The 23184-nt window shown below is 36.6% G+C and overlaps 1 protein-coding gene across 1 annotated transcript; it reads left to right on the forward strand.

Annotated features, from left to right (window-relative positions):
- Window positions 1–11286: 11286 nt before the first annotated feature.
- Window positions 11287–22652, forward strand: LOC109112638 (terminal nucleotidyltransferase 5A-like). Its single transcript, XM_042776033.1, has 2 exons — window positions 11287–11645; window positions 21201–22652. Exons 1-2 carry the CDS (start codon window positions 11490–11492, stop codon window positions 22224–22226), a joined length of 1182 nt encoding a protein of 393 aa, XP_042631967.1. The 5' UTR covers window positions 11287–11489; the 3' UTR covers window positions 22227–22652.
- Window positions 22653–23184: the final 532 nt, after the last annotated feature.

Below are 23184 nucleotides of genomic sequence, written 5' to 3' on the forward strand. Positions count from 1 at the left end.
GCTTTTTTTGCTTTCAGTGAACATTTATGAAAAGCAGAACAATTCTTTGGAAGTGCGGTCAGATCACAATGAGAGATTTGAATGCACATGCTTATGTCACAGTTGACCATGTTTGTTTCCCCTCCATCATAACTAATTCTCAGTACTTAAACCATTAAAAAAGTGTTTGATTTTGTCAGTGGGACAAGATGTTGCTGCATTTGCATGCTTATAATGTTAAAGGGAAGGCAAAACATAGTAACTTTACATCAGTGGTTCTAAATTTCAGTCCTTGAGCATTTTGTATGTCTGTCTGTAACACACGTGATTCAGATCATCATTTCTAGGAGAGACTCCATGAGCTACTTTCCAATTGACAGGGTCCAGTGTTCACTGTTTCCTATTCTGTGAGCATGGCATAATATATGTAAATAAATATAAGTTGGTTATATTACATGTACTTTTTTTTATCAGATGAAGTAATATAACTAAATTGCATTTATTTTCATGTTAAACATTGCAATATACATTTATCATGCAGTTTAGCACTTTAATATGACAGTTAGGGGCTAATGAATCTGAAGTCCCACACATTCACAGAAAAGAGCTTACATCTACATTGCCAAATTAGATGGAAACAGAAATTGAATTTCAGACTTAACCTGATGAATAAGGATATATACTGTATATACCTACTGTAAAAATAACAGTATTTGGAAATAAGGTGTAGTGTGAATACAGATGCATTGGCAGTGGCACTCTAAAATGTTTGCAATTTTCTCAGAAAAAAAAATAAATGAATAAAAAGATTTTCATTTTGTCACCATTATGAGCTTTTATTGTGTTTCTTTTGTTTCCTGTCCTCCTGTATAGTTTTGTTCCTTTGATCCTACCCTTTGTCCAAATACCCACACTTGCGTTCTTGGCCACTTGACAGCGCGTGCGCATGACTGGAAGTAAGTGCACAAGACTGTCCCTGGTCTTAAAAACGCCGAAGCGCAGTGCCCTTAACACACACCAAATACCGCTCTGGAGCGGTATTCAAGGCTTAGTGTATCCCATCATGCATCACGTTATGGAAATAAATCGTAAGACTTTTTGCCGAGATCTCGTGAGAGGTCACAGAAACCTTTCCAATGGATGTTAAATATACAACATTTGCAACTGCTTTTTTCTTTTTCTTTCTTTACTTAATTATAAGCACCACAAAATTAAATTGTGTCAATTGTTATATGGACTACTGAACAAAAATTCAGAACACAATTTTAAAATTCAAAATATTCAAAACAAAAATAAAACAATTTAAACAGTTGCATTTTTACATGTAGGTGCTTTTGTGTCGCATTTCCTCTTATTTAGTTAATGTTCATTGCTTTATTTTAGTCATGTGTTTTACTCTGAATGTGTTTTGTCTTGTTTGTATGACTATGTGCACAATCTATATACTATTGTTTGTCATGTTTATCATTACTTTTGATAAACTGATTCATAATGTGTTTTTTTTTTCTTTATTTTCAGTAAGGTACAAAGCACATTTTGGAAGTTCAAGTAGATTCATATTTTAACATTATATCACTTAAGTGAAATTAAGGTTACAAGAAGTTGTAAAATGCGCAGGCACCAATGTGCCATCCTGTAATAACTGAAACATTGTCATTGTATTTTTATTGTGAATTTCCACACACACACTGTGAAAATAATACGTAAAAGAGTTTTGAATTTGTGTTCAATCTTAACAAATGTACACTTTAAACCATCAGTCAAATGTTAGTCAAGACTTGATCAAGATGCTGTAACATTGTTTTAAATTCAGTTTGACTTTGAATTTCAGTTTTAATTTTAATCCCACACTGAAATGGGTTTAATGTATATGTAGGCCAGTATGCTCAATTTACATCAGATCAATATCATGACAGCTTGTTTGATGTCAGTCTGATTTGCATATTTGACCTGTTTTTTTTTTTTTTTTTTTGACGTCAGGTTTGATGTCAAATTGATGTCTTTTCAACATCAATTACCCACAAAAGGTTCACTAACTTGATCCAGTGACTTGGGGTAGGTATATGATGTATATACTGTTTGAGGTTTGACTGGGTTGTTTCCAAGATGTGTCATTTGTAAAAACCCCAAACGCACATGTCACACGTGTCTCTGCTTCTCCTCTTTATCTTCTCCCAATCACTTCTTGCATTCTTTCCATACTTTCAAGGAAGTTTTTTTTTTTTTTTTCACTTGTGGAGCTAAGTTTCAATTCCAGCTGATCAGACTGAATCCCAAACCTCTGGCTAATCTTCGTACACTACTGATATCCCACTTCACATTTTCACAGTAATGACATAAACAACCAATTTTTTCCATACCATACCATACCATACCATACCATACACACACAGGCTGGCTGGCGTGTCCTTTTGTCATGTTGATGTGAGTAGGTGTATTGTCTTGTGTAGTTGTAGTGAATGTTAATAGCAGATTGGAGGCTGGAAAGTAGCTCATTCCAGGAACGACAGAATTGTAACTCTCCTGAGACCGACCTGAATGATTTAACAAAGTGTGACCAGTGCCTGTAAGAGAGCCCGCTGATACTGTTACTGTAAACATATTTTTCTAGGGTATCTACTACCTTACAAAGTGGAGATTTTGTATGAACTCAACGCAAATCTTACAAAAACATGCAACCACTAGAAAAAAGTAAGAATGAAGACCCACCCCTGCTCTTAAGATAGAAGCAGTGTCTCGCCGATCATTATTATCAGAAGCTAGCCGTGCTAGACAACATAACAACATCAACAAGCGACGAACCCGGCGCAATTTAAAAGAGTACAGCGAGATAATTGTAACACAGCCAAGCAATAGCCTATTAGGAGGGGAAAACACAGTTTCAGGAATAATGACTGTAACCCACAGGATAATAGCAGCAAGACAAATCATACAGGGGACTGCCGCTGTAATCACTGCAAAGATTGGTACATAGAAGAGACCGACGCGCACTATGGGAACAATCAGGCTGCAGCAATATAGAGTGAGTGAACGACGGCTGCGCCGACGCTGTCATCTTCATGACGTCATACCCTTCATAAAACGTAGCGACTTAACACAAGAAGCAGTAAACTGGCTTACCTTGAGCTTACCTTTTGAACTGAAAGGACCAGGGAAGCCATTGTTTACGAACATGGAAATTTATCCTGTGAAGCCCATCCAGGTGAACATTATATCCTCAATAGATATCCCTTTAGACCAAGACGAGGCATGGCTCTCGTATAGTCGGCTTGCACACCAGTAGTTTGTTTCATGCGGAAAGCACGCACAGGGCAGGGAGGCTGTGGGCAGGGAGAGATATCCAAAAGAGATATCACCTAGGCTCTGAACAGCATTCATGAAGCCCCTTGGATATGAAGCCCGTTCTCGGTTTAAACTTACAGTTATTAGGTCTGAAAACCATACATGACTCGCTGACAGAGAGAGCCTGCATATTATCCACTCACTTAACATAAAGCAAGCATAAGCAATAGTGCTGTCTTAAGGGAGAGTAAAATAATGGGTAGACTTGACTTGTCGATCTGACTATAACGCTCTATGGCACGTTTAACACCGGGAACGAATGACATTTCGGCCACAAGTTCTCTAGTTTCGCAATTGGCTCAGGCTCTATGCAAGAGTCTGAAGATTGCCTAGATTTACATGCAGTCGCACATAGCTATGCTAGTTGATATAGCGGTCAGTGTAAGCAACATTACACATCTGAATGAAGAGGGGCACAGCCAAAGCTCATCACAAAAAGGCAACACATGGCGGCAGTTTTTGAAAGACAGCGGCACAGAAGGGTGCTTATCATAGAAGGGTAACGCGCAGCGATAGCAGTCAGTGACCTACATAGTGTCCAGTCTAAGCACCACCTAGTGTCATACTAGTGTAAGCAACTACTCCATATATTTATCTAAATAAGAGAGACATACAACTAGCCTGTAAGCAACTAGTGTGTTTCTTTATTTAGGTAAGCGACATCTATGACGAGCGCTATCTGAGGGCAGAAAATTCTCACACTCATGATCATCAGGGCGGGAAGCATGTGGGCTCTAAGCCAGCGTGAACTCGCCACTTAATACTCTGTGCTCCAAATAGGTGCGATTTCGGAGCTTCTTCCTCAGCTGCTTGAAGAGAGCGGTTGAGGGGGCGGCTGTGAGAAGGCTAACCGATCCCGGAGAATTCTGACGCTCACTTTTTTAGCATCACAATGTGGGCAGCCAGGGCCCTCAGTGGCGGCTTCTGCATGGGCGTGGATAAGTTTGAGTCCGTTGGCGATCCTGATGGGTCCCACACAGATCGAGTAAACATAAATATCTTCAATCCATACTCCACCTGAATGCTTAAGGGATTAAAAAGCAAATTCCGCAATCCTCTTTGGCGATGAATCAACTGCAAAGTCCTAAGCATTATGATGAAGGAGAAAGATTCTTATGAAATGCCACTCGGCGCCGCTTATATAGCGCTTTCTGCCACCCTTTTCGCGCGCTCAAGCGCCATTTCAAGCGATGCAACTTAAGCGAATAAGGCTTCAGTATTTGAGAAGGAAGGTGTTTCCCAATGTGATCAGCCTACTCTGTAACTATGTACTACTAACGTTTTGCTAATGCTCCCATTAAGTTTGTTAAAAATATTTCTGAATGTTCCAGTTTTTTATTTTTATTTATTTATTATTAATTAATTTTTATTTTTATTGATTTTTTTATTTGCAAATGTTAGAGAAAATGTTAAGAGAACATTCCATTTGAACATTTTGCAAATGCTATGGAAAACTTTAAAATGTTCTCTGGACAAATACGATGAATAAAAAATGTTTTGTTTAAAAATAATGTGCTAATGTTTTGAACAAACAATCTGTTCTTTTTTTTTTTTTTTTTTTTTTATAATGTTCACTTAATAAATTTCAGTGAACCTTGCCAAAATATTGGCCAGAGTTCTGAGAAGTTTCCCTGTTGGTGGCTATGCATCTTCTAAAATCATTTTCAAATAAAAATACACACAAGACAATTGCTGACTTGCAGAAGGAGTTTAGAGCTACAGTATATGAATGTGGCTGGCAGCTCAGATCAGTAGATCAGAAATGTTTGAGTTCTTACTGAGATCTCTCCAAAAATTTTGAATCTTGGCAAATCTGAGTCTGCATTTGATTTCATTTATGTCTCAGAGAAACAACTTAACTGAAAATGATTTTATTTGCATTCTCTCCAACAGGAAATGTGAACGTGGCAAGGAAAAACCTCTTCAGTTGTTGACAGGATATGCTGTGGAAACACAAACCGGAAGACTTCACTTTTAAAGACTTTTATGCGTCAGAGAAACAAGCGCACAGCCATCTTTAGAATTTTATATTTGAGCTTCTGTTTTTGCAGTAGATCTTCATCACTGCTGAAGAGTAGTTAGAGGGTGAAGTGGATTTACTTTATTGTACAGTTTAAGAAAGTTATCATGTGCATTGTAATGTTCGAAGTGGATGTCATAACAAATTTTAAAAACGAGTGGTTCATTCAGAGCTGAAAAGGGGCGGAGCTACATGCTGTGGAAACACAAACCGGAAGACAGAAGACAAGGAGCACAGAGCTGAAAAGGGGCGGAGCTACATAAAGTCTATACCAGGGGTGTCCAATCCTGTGCCTGGAGAGCAGGTGTCCTGCAGAGTTTAGCTCCCACTTGCCCCAACACACCTGTTGTCTCTATCAAGATTATTGTCTAAAAATAAGACAGCTGCCTCATAAACCTGTCTGGGTCACATTCTCTTTGTTTAGTGATCTGTGATCTTTAGTGATCAGCATAACTGACAGGTGTAGTGTTTGATGTCATGGAGAACTTGTTGAATGTGTACACGCATCACTAGAATGACACTCACACAATGTGAACACAAGAAGGAAGTGCAGAGGGGGAAATTATCAAAGTTTTGGAATAAAATGTAAATAAGTATCTTGTAAATAAGAACTGTAATAGACTCTGCTGTCAATTTCCGTCTTACATAGCTGACATTCAGTGGAATTTAAAGCAACAGCGTGTGTTTTTGTCTTTGAAAAGTTCATAAAGACATGGTAAAACTAATCCATATGAATTAAGCAGCTTAATCGGTCTTCTGAAAAAAAAAAAAGAAAAAAAACTTTTTTTGATCAAATATGGTCAACCTTGCTTTGTGTCAAGCGAGAACAAATGTCAGTGGTTTCTGCGCATCAAGCAAGCATGTTTGAGCTTTCGTTTACCATATTTGTGTTGATTAATGTTTAGATTTGAATAAAAACCTAAATTAAATTTGTGAGTAAATGATTACTGAATTATTTTATTTTATTTTATTTTATTTTTTGTGGGTGAACTAATGCTTTAACAGACAACATAAAGTGACCACAAAATATTTGAACACTAAAATCACGCAAATATTTTGTTGCTTTGCAGCCTGAAAGACGGACAGTTTTTGTTTGTTCCAGGTTTTTGAGAGTTTTTTTTGAGGAGTTTTTGTTCGGACAGTTTTTGTTTGTTCCAGCTGTATACACTAAGTGCAACTTAAAACATCCAAGTGAAAGATATAAACAAAATGTCAGGAAACAAATTTTAGTAATATAAATTTACCCAAATGAACCACCTTTAATATACAAAACACACTACTGAGTTGGAAAAAGGATCCCCTCCTTGTGTCAGTATTTTGTTGAACCACCTTTTGTGTACAGAATATTCTATTCCCACTGTATTATTGTATTTTACTTATAAAATATACTGTAAACCAGCGAAAAACAGAAGTGAATCCTGATGCTAGACTTTTTATCAGAACTAACTTCACTTTTTCTGGACTGGACTTCATCACATGTAAAATGATGTTTGAAAAGTGTTCTTGGTTTTTTAAGAGACAGTTGGGTTTTATAATGCAGTGATATTTACTTTGCGCTTTATTTGTTAAGGTTATGGCAAGTATGTTACATGTCCATAAACACAACTCTGTACATGCTTTGTTTAATTAAAAAAATAAACAAAGTATGTGTGCATCAAACACAACCACAGACTCCTCTTTATCCAAACACATTAATCAGTGCTCCAGCATCATCTCTCAGATAGATTTATGAAGCAAACATCAAACACAACCACAGACTCCTCTTTATCCAAACACATTTCTTAGCAACAGTCTTAGTAAACATGGATCTTTGTAGGTTTACTTTACTCTCTAAGATATTTCTAGTATTTGTGAGCTGTTAAAGCAGCACAAACAACAAGACAAATGTTTCAGCATTGAAAATACAGGAGGTTTTATAACTGTGTGATTCAGTACAGCACGGAAATACGACAAATGATAGTGAATCAATCCATCATGTATATCTGAATGTGTTGTGACAGCCTGACTGGACTAGTGTTCTTCTCCTTAACCTGTTCCTCATGAGCACACAGATATCATCACAATGATAGCAATCTAAAAGGCCTTTCCTTTGTATTATCTGAGTTTCATTTCTGCTCCTTCACATGATTCTTTACATTTAACAGGCTGGACGACTTGATGACGTCTTTTAAATGCCCAGCAGTTATAGATCACGTTTCTATGATGGAATAGAAACAGGATTAAAGTCATATACAAGCAGCGTTTTGGGCTGAGAACATTCTCTGTTTGCTATACGGAGCCTGGGAAAATAAAGGATGTTTGCAGAGGTTAGGGCCTTACTGTTTGATCAGGATATAAAAGGCCTAAACTTCCTGTGAGACTTATCAAATATAATACCAGACCCAGAGTTTAAGACTAACAGGAGTCAAATCAACAAGGCAATGTGCAGTTGTTTCTACCTGAGCTGACCCTTAAAACTAAAATATATATATAGATATATATATATATATATATATATTATATATATATATATATATATATATATATATATATAATAGATATATATATGTCATAAAACCATTTAATTTGCATCTCACCACACTGAACACTTATGTAACCTAACAAAATACTTTAAAAGTGTCAATCAAAAATATTTTTCAACACAGCAGTAAAACGGTCTCATTATCTCCTGTTTAGTTCATTCAAAGTGTCGTATTTTTCTGATTATTCACACTCTTTATTTTATTGCTCTGTTCAGCTAATGTCTATGTGTTGTTCTGTAAATTGCCTTCTTGTACTACATGCATCATATTCATAGATTTATGCTCTGTGGTACTCTGTTGTAATAATTGTTCTGCTTATACAAATTATTTTGGAGAATTTCCAGTTTAGACTGCTTGAAACCACCCAGAGCACTGCACCAACGTCACATAAAAAGGTATCTGATTTCCAGCACATGTGAACAAATATTGTCTTTCTTCAGTTTCACTTCCTTATGAAGCAGCTGAGTTCTCATGCTATGCAAAACTAAACACTGCATATTCAATTATTGTCTAAAGAAAAAGATAGCAGGTCACATTTAGTATGTAACAAAAGCTGTCAGGTACAAATATGTATCATTAAGCTACTAATATGTAAGAGGAACTAAAGTATAATAACTAATATGTAGTTTTAAGCTATGTACAAGCTGTGTATTTAACTAACTAGCTTCGAGAATCCTATGGAATTACATTTGGTTCAATAAAAATGAACGTAACTTTATGGAACTGAACGTAACTTTTTCAGAAACTATAAAAAAATATGCCATTACAAAAGAAGAAAAACACAATGAAAATGAAAAAAATGAACCCAGTCGCACAAATTTAAAAGGCTCTTCAAATATGCTTCATTCTTTGTTAATGTTTTTCAAAGATTCGTTTTCGGTAATCGTGGATTCTGAATGCATTCCCACAGATTACGCTTACGCTTCGCAGTTTTTCGTTTGGTGTTTTGACACAAACTTCTCGTGGGGGTGGGCTTAACAGTGATCTACTCTGATTGGATAGTGAGCTTTTGATGGACACAGTGCTCTCTGACCAGGAAGTACAGATGTCACTCGGTGGCGCGCATATTGGAAAGATTCGCGGTGATTTTCTATTACTAAATATGTAAATAATATTTGGCCTTCGATCGTCTCAGTCTGTAAAGATGAGCTCTTGTCCTTCAAGGCAGCTTGAAGTAAGCTTGTGTTACTGAATGACAATAATCACCGCACCGAACTGCTGCACACTGTAACATGAATAAAACTTGTATCGATGTTATTGGTTACTTCAGTAACGCAAGCTTACTTCAAGCTGCCTTGAAGGACAAGAGCTCATCTTTACAGACTGAGACGATCGAAGGCCAAATATTATTTACATATTTAGTAATACAAGGCACGACGTATTGCATACAAATCACTGCGATATCTTTCTTTTCTTATTAATTCATAAAAAAAAAACATAAAAAAAACATAAAAATACATAAAAAAACAACACAAAAAAAAAAAAAAAAAAAAAAAAAAAAAAAAATAATAATAATAATAATATAAATAAAGAAAATAAAATAGAACTAAAGAAAAAGAGGGCCAAAATCTAAACAAAATACACAAGGAGATCAAAGGCAGAGCAATTTCTAACAGTCCTTATAGCTTTCTTATTAGTAGATACTGAGATTTCATTCAAATAGTTTTCCATTTCTTTTAGGAAAACAGAGAAGACAGGTTTACATTTGGAGAATTTGCATTTGTGAATGTGAAATTTGTTTAGGAAAAATTTAAATTAAAAACAAAACTGATATTTTCGTTTGTGGCGTCAGAGTCATAATTCCCAAATATAATGTTTTTCATATGTACTGAGAAGCCTGGCAAAATCTTACTTGACAAACACACCAATATCATCCCAAAGTTTCTGAGTGTAGTGACATGACCAAAATAAGTGTACAGTTTCTTCAGAACTAGAAAAAAAAGAGCTTGTAAAATCAATGTCAGATTTAAATCTTTGTATAAACGTCTTTACAGGGTAGAACCTGTGTTTGAGTTTAAATAAATTTCTTTATTTAAAAAGAATTTATGCGGTAGAGACCAGATTTAATATCCGCGAGAGCTTTCCAATATGCGCACCACCGAGTGACGTCTGTACTTCCCGGCCAGAGAGCACCTGTCCATCAAAAGCTCACTATCCAATCAGAGTAATCACTGTTAAACCCGCGCCCACGAGAAGTTTTGTGTCAAAACACCAAAACGAAAAACTGCGAAACGTAAGCGAAATCTGTGACAATGCATTCAGAATCCACGATTACCGAAAACGAATCTTTGAAAAACATTAACAAAGAATGAAGCATAATTTGAAGAGCCTGTTAAATTTGTGCGACTGGGTTTATTTTTTTTCATTTTCATTGTGTTTTTCTTCTTTTGTAATGGCATATTTTTGATAGTTTCTGAAAAAGTTGCGTTCAGTTTTATTGAAGCAAATGTAATTCCGTAGAATCCTGGGGTGTATTCCAGAAAGCAGGGTTAACTTACCGTGAACTAAACCCTGAACTCTTAACCCCAAACCTTGCTTACTCGAGGTATGTGGTTCCAAAAATGCGTCCGGACGCATCCGGGAGTAAGTTCATTCAACTCAGAGTATGTTCCCGGTTAAGACTCAAGACATTCTCAACAGAGCGACGAATCGACGAGTCACTATGGAAACGGACGCTAAGAAAAAAGCGTGCCATGCTGTTTCTTTCTTCTTCTTTTGTTCATTAGTTGTTTACATGCTTAGTGCATATCGCCACCTAACTGATGGCTGTGCAATCATTTTTATTTTTTTTCCATTTAATCTTTAATCCTTGAGAATGTGAATTATATTGTTTGTTTTATGCTAATTATATATTAAGTCATACCAGATATGTATTTTGATTTAGAATTGAGACATTATAGAAAATGCCGCTCCATGTGTGAGATAATATAACATGTAATAAATAAAATAAATAAATATATATAAGTTAAACATTACCTTGTCATAGTGTTTTATAATTTATACAGATAACTCTTATATATGCCAATAAAAGAAATAATCATATTAGAATACTAACCCTGGAACATAACCTGCTTCGGAGCAGGTGAAGTTCAGAGAGTGAGTTGCTATGACTACTAACATACCCTGAAAGTTACCTCCATTTTTGGAACCGAAAGTTGAGGTTATCCACTTACTTACTCTTAAACATACCCGGGTATGTCACATAACCTGCTTTCTGGAATACCCCCCTGGTCTGTGTTTACCTAAAACCAAACACATGCTTCCACACAACCGCACGCTCCTCCCACAGCCAATGAGCGCAGCGGGGATTGTGACGTAGGCGAGGTGGGCGGGCACACGTGCTTCAGTTTTAATTATTCATAAAGCTGACCAATTGAGCGGCGTATGCAAATGTATCAGGTTTAAATGTATTTGTAGGCTCATCCCAGACTCAGTGAATGAAGGCTGGACTGGAGTGAGTAGCGTGATTGTGAGGAACTGAAGTCCGCTCAAATATATGGATTCTCTTGCGCTTTTAAAATAACTTTTAAAATCCACGCTTTGATCCCGAATTGGCATTCTCTATAGTCGGGGCATCCAGCTGCCATCCAGCGACAGACTCGTGTCTTCAGCGGACTGATCTCGCCATGTCCTCCGCGGATGTGTCGGAGCTGAGCCGGCGCTGCTGTGTTTTGTCGTGGGAGCAGGTGCAGCGTCTGGACTCCATCCTGGGAGAATGTGTCCCGATCCACGGCCGAGGAAACTTCCCCACACTCTCCGTTCAGCCGCGGCATATCGTGCAGGTGCAGTATCTAACACGCACATAACACACTATCAAACCTCGGCTGAACTCAGTTCTAGTTAAAAATGGAACGCATTTAGAATGTTGACAGAACACCGATTCCAAATCTTACCATCATTTAGAACATTACTAAAGGATTCTAATGAACTCTTTCTGACACGAAACAAAACAAAATAGGCATTTAGGACATATAGGCTATTACGATTCCAGTTTCTTTTCTTCACAAATGCTCACAAAAACGTCATTGTTTTATACAAAACTGTCATTGTTTTATTAAGGCACAGTAAGTGGTGTTCTTAGGCACTATGGGAAGCAATATGATCAAAGACACTGTATTTGAAATGTAGGACAATTATTCATAATTATCATGGAAACTTTCCCTCTTAATTGATTTAAGATTTGAAACATTGCTGTTTCCTAATTTAAATTATCATGCTTACTAAACAAATAGGATTCTAATGATGTGTCTGTACAGCCCCAGAATGATACATTCTTCCAACAAGTGTTAACTGTCATGGATGCCAAAATGCCAAGCGACATAAAAGCCGAATGTGGTATGAGTTTATTGGCTATTTTACAGTGACTTCAACCTCACCATGTAGAGCAGGAATCATTGGATTTAAGAAATCATATTTACATAAGGATCGTTGTTTATGAGACACAACTATCCATGCTGTTTCTCCTGGGTCATGAACACGTCACTGTCATTCAGGAAATGACTGGATTAATCTGGTATTATCATCAGGATTGAAATTAAAGTATTCAGCTCATTGTTTCAATAAATATGAGATATTTAGTAATGTTTATGAATTGACATCTTTAATGCACAGTGTGTTTATTAGATATAGTTATATTGTTAAAAATGTTAAAAATATTAAAAGTTCTTTCAAGTGTAAGTTTTCTCTACTTAAGCATTTTTATAAGCATCTCATCTTCATCTCACATTTCAGTATAATCTGTCAGTTTCGCAGTGAGGTGCCAAGAAGATAATTTTTCCTGATTATTCTACTGTAATATATACATTCAGCTTTTGCAGTCAGTCATGACTTTCGCAGCCTTGCTGGAAAAGGTTTATGTGGCAGCTTTTCTTCCGTGCTGAATTCCAGCAGATATCAGCAGGTTTTTGTGCAATCACTTCATTTCAGTCACTTTAATCTGTCTAACATCCAGAGAGACTCTTCATATTATTAATGATATTATTCCATACACAAAATACACTTGCCCTTCAACAGATTTATTTTTTAACTGTAAAAAATAAACTAATAAAGATGCAGTTTTGTGTATTTGCTTGTTTAAGATAAGTTTAATATCAGAGACAAATGTTTCAAACTCATAGGCGTACTTCTGTATACTTCAAATCTTAAGGGTGACTAATGAACTAAAAAGCTTCTGGGTCTGCTTTTTTTTTTTTTTTTTTAAAGGAATGGAGTATTTCCTTTCATTTAGCTTTGTTTTAATTGCAACCTCACTGTTGCAAGGAAGCCAGTTCACACAATTAACTGTGAAACGAGATATATAGCATTTTTTTACCCAGCCGTATTAAATGGGTTATTCAAAAAGTAGGCCACTATCTGATGACATCACTGACCTTTCAAATGAAAGTGCTCTACCATCTGGTCGTATCTAATGTGAGCGCTACAGAAATGTACAGGATGTTTTAGGTCTTTGGTATCTCATTTTTTATAAATTTTATAATTATAATAAAGCTATTCCCTTTTATTCTAAATAAGACCCTTAATAAGACCCTCTCAGTAAGGCCAGTAGTTCATTTTCACCTTGCCAACATTTTCACTGGTCCCACAACAAATATGATAAATGTCTATTTTTATCTTGGCAGATGCATTTCAAATCAAGGCACTACAAAGAACAGTCATTACACTCTACAATTCATGGTTACAACCTACCATGAAGCATACAATCTGGTTGACTTCACACTTTAGGCTGGTCAGAACTGCCCACTGAGACAGGAAGAGACCAAATGCAGTTTCTTGTTATTCCCCCTTATTTCCATCCTGTTCTGAAAACACCTTCATTGCTGTCCTTCCAATTACATCCACAGAATTACAGTCCATCCAAATGTAATAAGTACAGATTATTTCCCAGACAGAAGACAGTCAATATACAATTCTCTTATGACAATGTACTGTAGTATGCTTGCTGCTAAGTGCCTCATAAACTCTTATAAATTATTTTACAAAAAAATTGAATCAAGTCCTGTGATTAGTTCATTATAACAAGTATCACAGAATCCTTTACACTGGAAAAAAAAGTCCACCTATTTCAGCTTAAAAACTGAAGTTCAGTTGCTGCCTTAAATCTTTAAGTTTAATCAACTTGGTTGTACAAATCTTTTAAATTTAAATTGCATTAAACTGACTTTAAAAAAAAAACAAGTTGAATTTCATATAACTTATGCAAGGTTGAAATAAATTGCTCAATTGGTTTTGATGAGTTAATATAAAATTTTTATACTGATTAATCACACCTTTCTGGTTTGAATAATTGTTGTTAATCACACACTTGTCATGACATTAAGCATATAGCATTTATCTTGTATAACACGTTCATTTTGTCATTATTTACTATATCCAGCAAAGTAAACCAAAAGATTGAAGGGTAATTCTTACAAAACTGTGTTTTCTGCAAGCTTATTTTAAGAATAATTAAGATGTCTTTCCAAAAAAAGGACACTTGGAGACTCCAAAAGGACACCAAAGAACCAAATGTTAAGATTATATATATAATATATATATATATATATATATATATATAATATATATATAGATATAAAAAGATATATATAATAATATTGATATAAACATGTGCAACTCAACTTTTGGATATTATGTAGCATGTAGTATCTGTTTGGAACTTGTCGTATTTTTGTAGTTCTGTTGGTCACACATTGATTTTGGGACCAATTTTCCCTACGACTTCTGCCTCTATAAACTTTTCAATAAATCAATAATTAATAAGGTAGTTGTTAAGTTTAGGTATGGGCTGGATTAAGGGATCTAATATATGGTCATGCAGAATAAAGCATAAACATGTGCTTTGAGTACTAATAAACAGCCAACATGCAAGTAATATTGAGTCAAGTTGAGTTTTATTGTCATTCCTCTACATGTGGGGACATACTGTACAGTGGAACGAAATGTCGTGCCTCACAGGACCACGATGCTACATAAATACAGACATACAACAATGAAGTAAAACAATATAAACCTAAACACAACTAACCTACTATATACTATATATAAATAATCACCTATACATAAACTAGAGAATACAAACTGTACAAATGCCTCACATAAATACTTTACATGTGCAAAGGGAAGGATAAGCAGCTGGCTGGTGAACATTGCAAGATGATTTGTAGTGCATGAGCATGTAAACATACATATGTTATTGAGTCTTTTGTGGGATTATGTACACAACAGTGTGTGTGTGTGTGTGTGTGTGTGTGTGTGTGTGAAAAGTGTCTAGTGCACATAGAGGAGAGTGTATTACTACAGGTAATATGCATGCTAATAAGCAACTAATTAATAAGATAACTGGTCCCTAAACCAAAGTTTTACCATTTTGTCTACAACTAGCAGGAAGCAAACTCTGAAATTGGTTGGTTATCAGCTCACCAGAAGTTTGTTTGTTGCATGGTATCAGTATTTGGTGTCGTTATAAAGCATTCACCATTCTTATAACCAAGTGTAGAAGGAACTCTCTGACATAAATCACCACTATTTAATTTATTTTCTCAGTGGTATCATTACTGCAGTGTTGCTTTGCTTACACTGGCCTGTTTAGCAGACAAAGTTGGCTTGATTGTGGCGCATAAGGTTAACAGTGGATTAATTCTGTTGGAAACAGAAGACTTGTAGGCCTGAGCTGACATGGCATCCGTTTGAGGAGCCTGGTAAGTCTTTCTGTTTGGCCAGAGTGTACACTAACTTTTCAGGATTATTATTATTATTATTATTATTATTATTATTATTATTATTATTATTATTATTATTTTAAATTTGAAAGAATACACAGACTCTACAACTAAGCCATTTCCATTGTTCCTGACTTGGAACAGGTGCTTTTCTATGTGAATGGATGTCTTAAAGGAATCCATCCCTACGGCATGTAACATAATCCTGGTTAAATCCAAGGGCTGGAATCAGTGTGAGGTATAAATTACACCATACACCCTTACCTGCAGGGGGAGATAATCAACAGAGCCTTTTTAGCCTTCTTTTCATGTAAAAATCATCTTTTTTTTTTTTTTTTTTTTTTTTTTTTTTTTTTTTTTTTTTTTTTTTTTTTTTTCTTTTTTTTTTTTTTTTTAAATGTAGCAAAATTAACCTCCAGAGAAGTTGGTTTTGTGATATTTCAAGAAATTCAAGAATCAAAAAGGTATTGTTCAAGTTTTGTCCTCATTAACTCATCCTCTTGTTGTTCCAAACCTGTAAGACTTTCTGTCAAGTGTCAAGTGTAGACCTTATGTAGCTCTGCCCCTTTTCAGTGCTGCACTCATTATCTTCTGTGTTCCAGATTATATTTCCACAGCATGAAGGTAAGGTCGAATTTATGAATGAACCGCTTGTTTTAACATCATGTTACACAGCGCACACAACGCTTCTGCATGATTTCTTTCAACACAGGACAGTAAAGCTGTCAGTCAGTAAATGGGAAAACAAAGTAACAGGCGTTACTTAATTGAAAAAGTAACTCAGATATTCAGATTTTCTTGTAAATTAAAAAGTAATGCATTACTTTACTAGTTACTTGAAAAAAGTAATCTGATTACGTAACTCACATTGCTTGTAATGCATTACCCCCAACACTGATCATTTGGCTTTAGACGACTGTAGAGTCATATTATGGACAACTTTTATGGAGCTCAACATCCCTAGACTTCACTTTTGAAAAACATTTTGGACATGCTGTGATTTTTTTTTTTTTTTTTTTGTCCACAGAAAATAAAGTTGGTTTGGAATAACACAAGGGTGAGCAAATGATGACACTTTTGGGTTTGTATTTGGAAAATCAGATGAAAGATTCTTTCAACAAGGTCTTTACTGATGAGCACAGAACTGGTGTAATGGAAGTTATGTATGAGTAAGTGCTTAAAGCTTTATCCGAGCTTTATGTAACACCTACGATTATCCACATGGCCATCCAATAGCTAGAATTTCAAAGATTCCATTAAGTGAGTTTTTGGGAATGATTTAAAGGGTAAAATCTTCATAGTCTAGTCTAGTACAGTGGATTCACTGACTCATGTCCTGAGCCTGGGCCAGTGTCAGAGACTCCTAAGTGGTTCATTCATCCCTTTGAATTTGAAATTCTGTTGGCCATTTCCCCAGCCTGGACCTGTAAAACGAGGTGTGGAAAATTGCCTTACAATCATCCCACAAATAAAACAGAGAACCTTTTTTAGCTAGGTTGAAAACAAAACAGGCGTTGTCAGTGGCAGTCATGGCACTGTATTTGTGTTTTTTTTTTACAAGTTTTCAACACAGGGTCAAAGGAAGCAGCCTTGTCGTCTTTAAATCAAAATATCTTGTACCAAATACCAATACAGATTTCAGCTGTGACACTGTGCATCAATCCCATCACTAGTCCTTTCTAGACAAGGCAAATATTGCATGATCAAAACATGAGCAATGCTTTCTTTTCTCCATGATGCTAGGGTGTTTTGGGGGAGTGGTTTTTAATGGTTTGTTGTGGGGTGGGTAGGGTGTTCTGGTTGGTTACTTACTAAACCAATTCAAAAGAGCCCACCCCCAAGTATCTATATGACATTCTGGGTCAGATAAATTTTGAGAACTTCCTAAGTGCAATTCTTAAGAACGTCTTGGTAAATTTTTTTTATATATATTTTTTTTTTTATTATGAATTAAAAATGATTCTCTAATCAACTCAGCAGAGGTATGTAATATAATCATAATAAGCATGTACACTATTTTTTGTTGTTGTTGTTGCTGTGTTTGGCTTGATGGGAGCAATCAATGCGCTGTAGTTTAAATAGTTATTTTTAAAGAGCATTTCTCAAGATTTTACATTAATTTGGCTGTCTTTTTAAAGGTAATGCACCCTCTCTCTCTTTGTGTGTGTGCTGCTAGGGAACATGTCCTTTGTATGAGCACTCTCATATGTTGCTGCATGCTGCTGAAAATTATTCTTTATAATTATAGTATTAAAAGCAATGTCCCTATTTGAATCTCAGATTTATGTGACTTGAACAAACCTCTAACCTCAGTATGAGCAGTAGTCATTCATGTAGTTTTGTTCGCCATCTGTCTGTAACTAGATACTGTACTGTATATCAGTAACCAAACACTTTCAGACAGATGGCTAACAAAACTACAGTTGGTTCTCTCCATGCTGGAAAAAAAAGGTTTTCTGGCAGCTCTGTTTTATGGTCATTCAAATGTATAATTCCATTGTGGAAACGGATTTGAAAGTTTCATTGTATGTCTTTTTATGTACATTTGCTATATCCCAGAAAAACAACATTTGTTCTGGAGCACTGTGGTGTTTTTCATTTTGAGTGCTTATCCAGTGGTTATTTTAGACATGTTGTCAGAAGTGTTCAGACAGATATCTGATGAAATAAAAGTTTGGCATTTAGTTCCTGAGAGGTACAGAGACTGCTGGGATTATGTAACTCTGCAGATAAATAGGTCAACCAATATCATGTGGTGTGATGGATAGACAATGTGTAAGGCTAAATTCATAAATCAGAGGCAAAGAGAAAAAAAGAGGTGGTAAAAACGGTATATAGCACACACCTTAACACCTTAGTCACTGCATAGCAATACTGGGTTGGTTAAATATGTATGTCACTCTCAATTGAATACAACACTCTATTTATTTTATAACTATTTCTGTCTAATCCCTGAGAATGTCAGTTGTTTTAAAATTTGTCCATTAGCTGATGTCAGTTGGCTTTGGAATCTACTTGGTGGCCTCATTCTCTCTCTGTGTTAGAAAGATGTAAAAGTAGAGTAATAGAAGGACAGAAAAGTAGAACGCTGCCAAGAGCTTTTAAACAAAGACCAGCAGACTTGTCATTTGCCAGGACTAATCAGTTTCACCAGGGAAAACTAAATCCTTTCTCCAGTGAAGAGTTTCATCTTGGTTCTCACCTGTTTCCAATCTGTTAGAGGTGTTTGTTCGTTTGTTTCTGAGAACTGTTACTGAGGTTGTGTGAAGAAGCTTACTAAGATTACAGTACTTCACTGCCTGAACCTCAGAAAGAAAGGTTGTCATTTCCTTCTACTGTAGCTGGTCTGTCAAAGTTGCAAGCCCATCATTCACAGTTCACAAAATCACCCCTTACATGTTTGATTTTTATGCATTTTGACTAGGGCTGTCAAAATGAACACGTTAATAACGCGTTAACGCAAATTCATTTAACGACACTAATTTATTAACGCGCAATTAACACAGCACACATTTTCTATTCGACCTGTGGCCTAGCCTGTAGTTTTAGAAATGGATGGAGATGCTGACAGTGTGGCCAACTTAGCGACTTTTCAGACCCCTTTAGCAACTTCTCTAATTTTACATGAAAGTATAGCCAAAATCACAGCACAGCTATTGTCTTTATCTTATGTGTAGCCTATTTGATTTTATCAGATGGCGGCTCAATAATAAATCAGGATTTTTGTGCAGATGGACATCTTGGAAGGGAGAGCTGGTTATGCAGTCTTAAAGGGATACTCCACCCCAAAATAAATTTTTTGTCATTAATCACTTACTCCCATGTTGTTCCAAACCCGTAAAAGCTTCATTCGTCTTCGGAACACAATTAAAGATATTTTGGATGAAAACCAGGAGGCTTGAGACTGTCCCATAGACTGCCAAGTAAATAACAGTGTTAAGGTCCATAAAAGGTATGAAAGTCATCTTCAGAATACTCCATCTGCCATCAGACGTGCAATCTGGGTTATATTAAACCACAAAAACACTTTAAAAAAACTAAAACAACAAAAATAACGACTTTATTCAACAATTCCTTTTGTCAACAGTCTCCTCTGTGTCTCTCCATATCCACTGTTATTTATTTGGCAGTCTATGGGACAGTCACAGGCCTCCCGGTTTTCATCCAAAATATCTTAAATTGTGTTCCGAAGACTAACAAAGCTTTTACGGGTTGGAGTATTCCTTTAATAGGCAGTGTTTCAGTAGCTATTTCATATCCAATCGGTTGTATGTCAACAGAAACAGTAAAATATATAAATGAAAACAGTTTTACTGAGAATTTAGCTGCATCAAAATACAGTATGTGGGCACTGAGAGGCAAACAAACATAATAATAAATGTATATTTTGCATGTTCAGAAGAAGTGAGCTGGCGTGTCGTGCAAAAATGTAAACAGGTTTGAGTAAGTAAATTGCTCAGTGCAAAGAAAGAGAAGTAATAGGAACCTGGTATTTCTATGTTCTTTTTTTCCATGTATCTAATAGACATGTTCTTTGAAAAACATCTATGACCTTTAAACATGTCTAGTCTTCATGCTCTATGTTAACTATGGTTTCACTAATAATAAACATATATTGCACAAAGCATCCAATATTTGTCCTTGCCTATGTTGATTAGAGTATTAAAAACTTGAAAAGTATTCATTTAAGGTACATTTAGAACAGATAAAAATGTGATAAAAAGTAGTTAACAAATGACAATCAACTCAATAAAACAATGCGATTAGTCAAGATTAAATATTTTAATCCATTGACAGCCCTAATTTTGACTAAATTGATTATGCTTTTTCAGCAACCAGTTAGTGAGAGCGTAGTACTACCTAGCTGTTTTACACATTTCACCATTTTTAAATACACTCCACAAAATTTCAGAGATTTCGGATTTCAAATTCAAATTCTGTATGCAATGGCATCATACTGAATTATGCCACAAGCAGCTTCTGCTTAGTTACTTCGATCAGCTACATCGATCAGTTATATTGATGATATCATCAATTTTGGTGGAAAAACTACAGCCCATACATGTGAACGATTTATCAATGGATTTGATGAATCCAGTGATGTTTTATGATTTTAGTTGGCTTGTGTCAGGAACAGTTCATTTGAGTCCAGGCCGAGATCCAAGTACTGTAGTTTGAGTCTGAGTCAAGAACGAGACCGGAAGAGGGTTGAGTCCATTTCTCAACCCTCTTTCAGTCTCGGTCTTGACTCAGACCAAGCTTCAAGACAAAGACCAGTGGAGGGTGTGAATGGTTCAGACAGTGTAAATATCCTTTCCCTTCTGGGTAAATGAAGCTTGGTTCTGTGCCAGTGTCATACGAACCTCTACACACTCGCAATAGCGCGGAGTGAGTAGTCAAAGAGCACACAATGTATCAGTGTTTGTTTGAGTCTAAGCGCTCCTGAGTCTATGAAAATATGGTTGTGGAGCCAGACAACACTGTCTCAAGCATTCATCCCCTTTGATAAAGTTATAGGAATCAGTGTCAAATGAAAACAAAACAAAACAAAACAAAACAAAACAAAAAAAACCTTGCTGGCATATCACACTTAATAGTTTCTTTTTCTGTCTCCACCTGTAGGTGGTGCGGGCTCGTCTAGAGGAGCGAGGCATAGTGGTGCGCGATGTGAAGCTGAACGGTTCAGCTGCCAGTTATGTGCTCCACCAGGACACTGGCCTGGGCTACAAAGACCTGGACCTGATCTTCGGCCTGAGTCTGACCGATGACAAAACCTTCCGTCTGGTGAAGGACGTGGTCCTGGACAGCCTCCTGGAGTTCCTGCCTGCCGGCGTGAGCCGGGACCGCATCACCGCCCTGACCTTGAAGGAAGTGTACGTGCAGAAGCTGGTGAAGGTTTGCAACGACACGGACCGCTGGAGCCTCATCTCACTTTCCAACAACACTGGCAAAAACGTGGAGCTGAAGTTTGTGGACTCCCTGCGACGGCAGTTTGAGTTCAGCGTGGACTCTTTTCAAATCGGCTTGGACTCACTGCTGCTTTTCGACCGTTGCTCCTTGACGCCCATGTCTGAAAGTTTCCATCCCACTGTGCTCGGAGAGAGCATGTATGGGGACTTTGAAAAAGCGCTGGGACACCTACACGCCAAAATCATCGCTACGCACAGTCCAGAAGAGATCCGTGGAGGGGGGCTCTTGAAATACTGCCACCTGCTGGTAAGGGGTTTCCGTCCAGCGTCCGAGGCACAGATGAAGACGCTCCAGCGCTACATGTGCTCACGCTTCTTCATCGACTTCCCAGACATCAATGAGCAGCAGAGGAAGCTGAGAGCGTACCTTCAGAACCACTTTAATGGCATGGAGCACAAGCGGTACGATTGCCTCGTGACTCTCCATCGCGTGGTAGATGAAAGCACCGTGTGTCTCATGGGCCACGAACGGAGGCAGACGCTCATGCTCATCTCCTCTCTTGCGCTTCGTGTGCTGGCCGAACAGAACGCCATTCCTGCACTGTCTAATGTTACGTGTTACTACCAACCAGCGCCCTACGTCAGAGATGTCAACTTCAGCAACTACTATGTAGCACATGTGCATTCACCCATTTCCAGCTGTAACAACTCATATCAGACATGGCTGCCTTGTAGCTGAGCCATAAAAGGACAAAAACACTGCTGGGGAATATTTGCAGTTTTCAGACCCCCCCCCACCTTTGGGGCTAAAATATATGACCCAGACATGTTTTTTTGTAACCATCTAATTTTACCATTTCTTTTTCTTTTGTGCAAAATTGGATAGAGACCAGATGTAAGATATTGTGTCTTTATGTGGATGCCACTAATCCACCCAGTTATACTGAACTCTACTGTACTGGAAGACTCAAAATGATTCGGATTTCTCTCAAAAACTCTTTGTGAGGATTTTGTCCAGTGCAGATGAAACGATAACAATGAACATTGGGTGGAAGTTGAGAAAATGTCTAAAGCACTTCTCTACTCTATGTATGTGTAACCCATTCATGCTTTATAAGTGAAATGTTTTTAAGTTATGAAACAGCTTTTGTTGAAGTTATGAAAAGACTGTGTTCAGTTCTGACCATGGATTGCTACCTTCCATAGTTGAAAAACTGAGGACCAAAGACTTAAGATGTACAGTAGCAGTTTAAGTGAAATGTTACTTCTGTGACTTCAAGTGCCTGAAACCAACTACAAACTGACATGTATGTAAATTAAAAATGTTTATTGTTTTGTTCTCCAGGCTACTGTATAGAACAGTATTTTTTATTTTCAGGATCAGGGCGTTTCCTTTCCATATCATTAAAAAAAAGAAAGAAAAACAAATATAGCCAAATTTGCCTCTAGTCTTTTTGCTAATATTTAGAAATGCAATATCATAATACATATATCTAGATTTGGAAATACATACATCACAATAAAAAATAATCATATTCATGATGTGTTGCAAAATAATCATAACATTGGTCCTAAAATAAATTTTTTATGCAAAATATATTTTGCATTCATGGTGGACACTATTTGTACTATTTGTATTTGGACACTTAAGTGCTACTTGAGTTCCATTGCATTAGATGACAAGGTATCAAAAAGTG

Source organism: Cyprinus carpio, chromosome A19 (genome assembly GCF_018340385.1).
Source record: "Cyprinus carpio isolate SPL01 chromosome A19, ASM1834038v1, whole genome shotgun sequence".
NCBI lineage: Eukaryota > Metazoa > Chordata > Actinopteri > Cypriniformes > Cyprinidae > Cyprinus > Cyprinus carpio.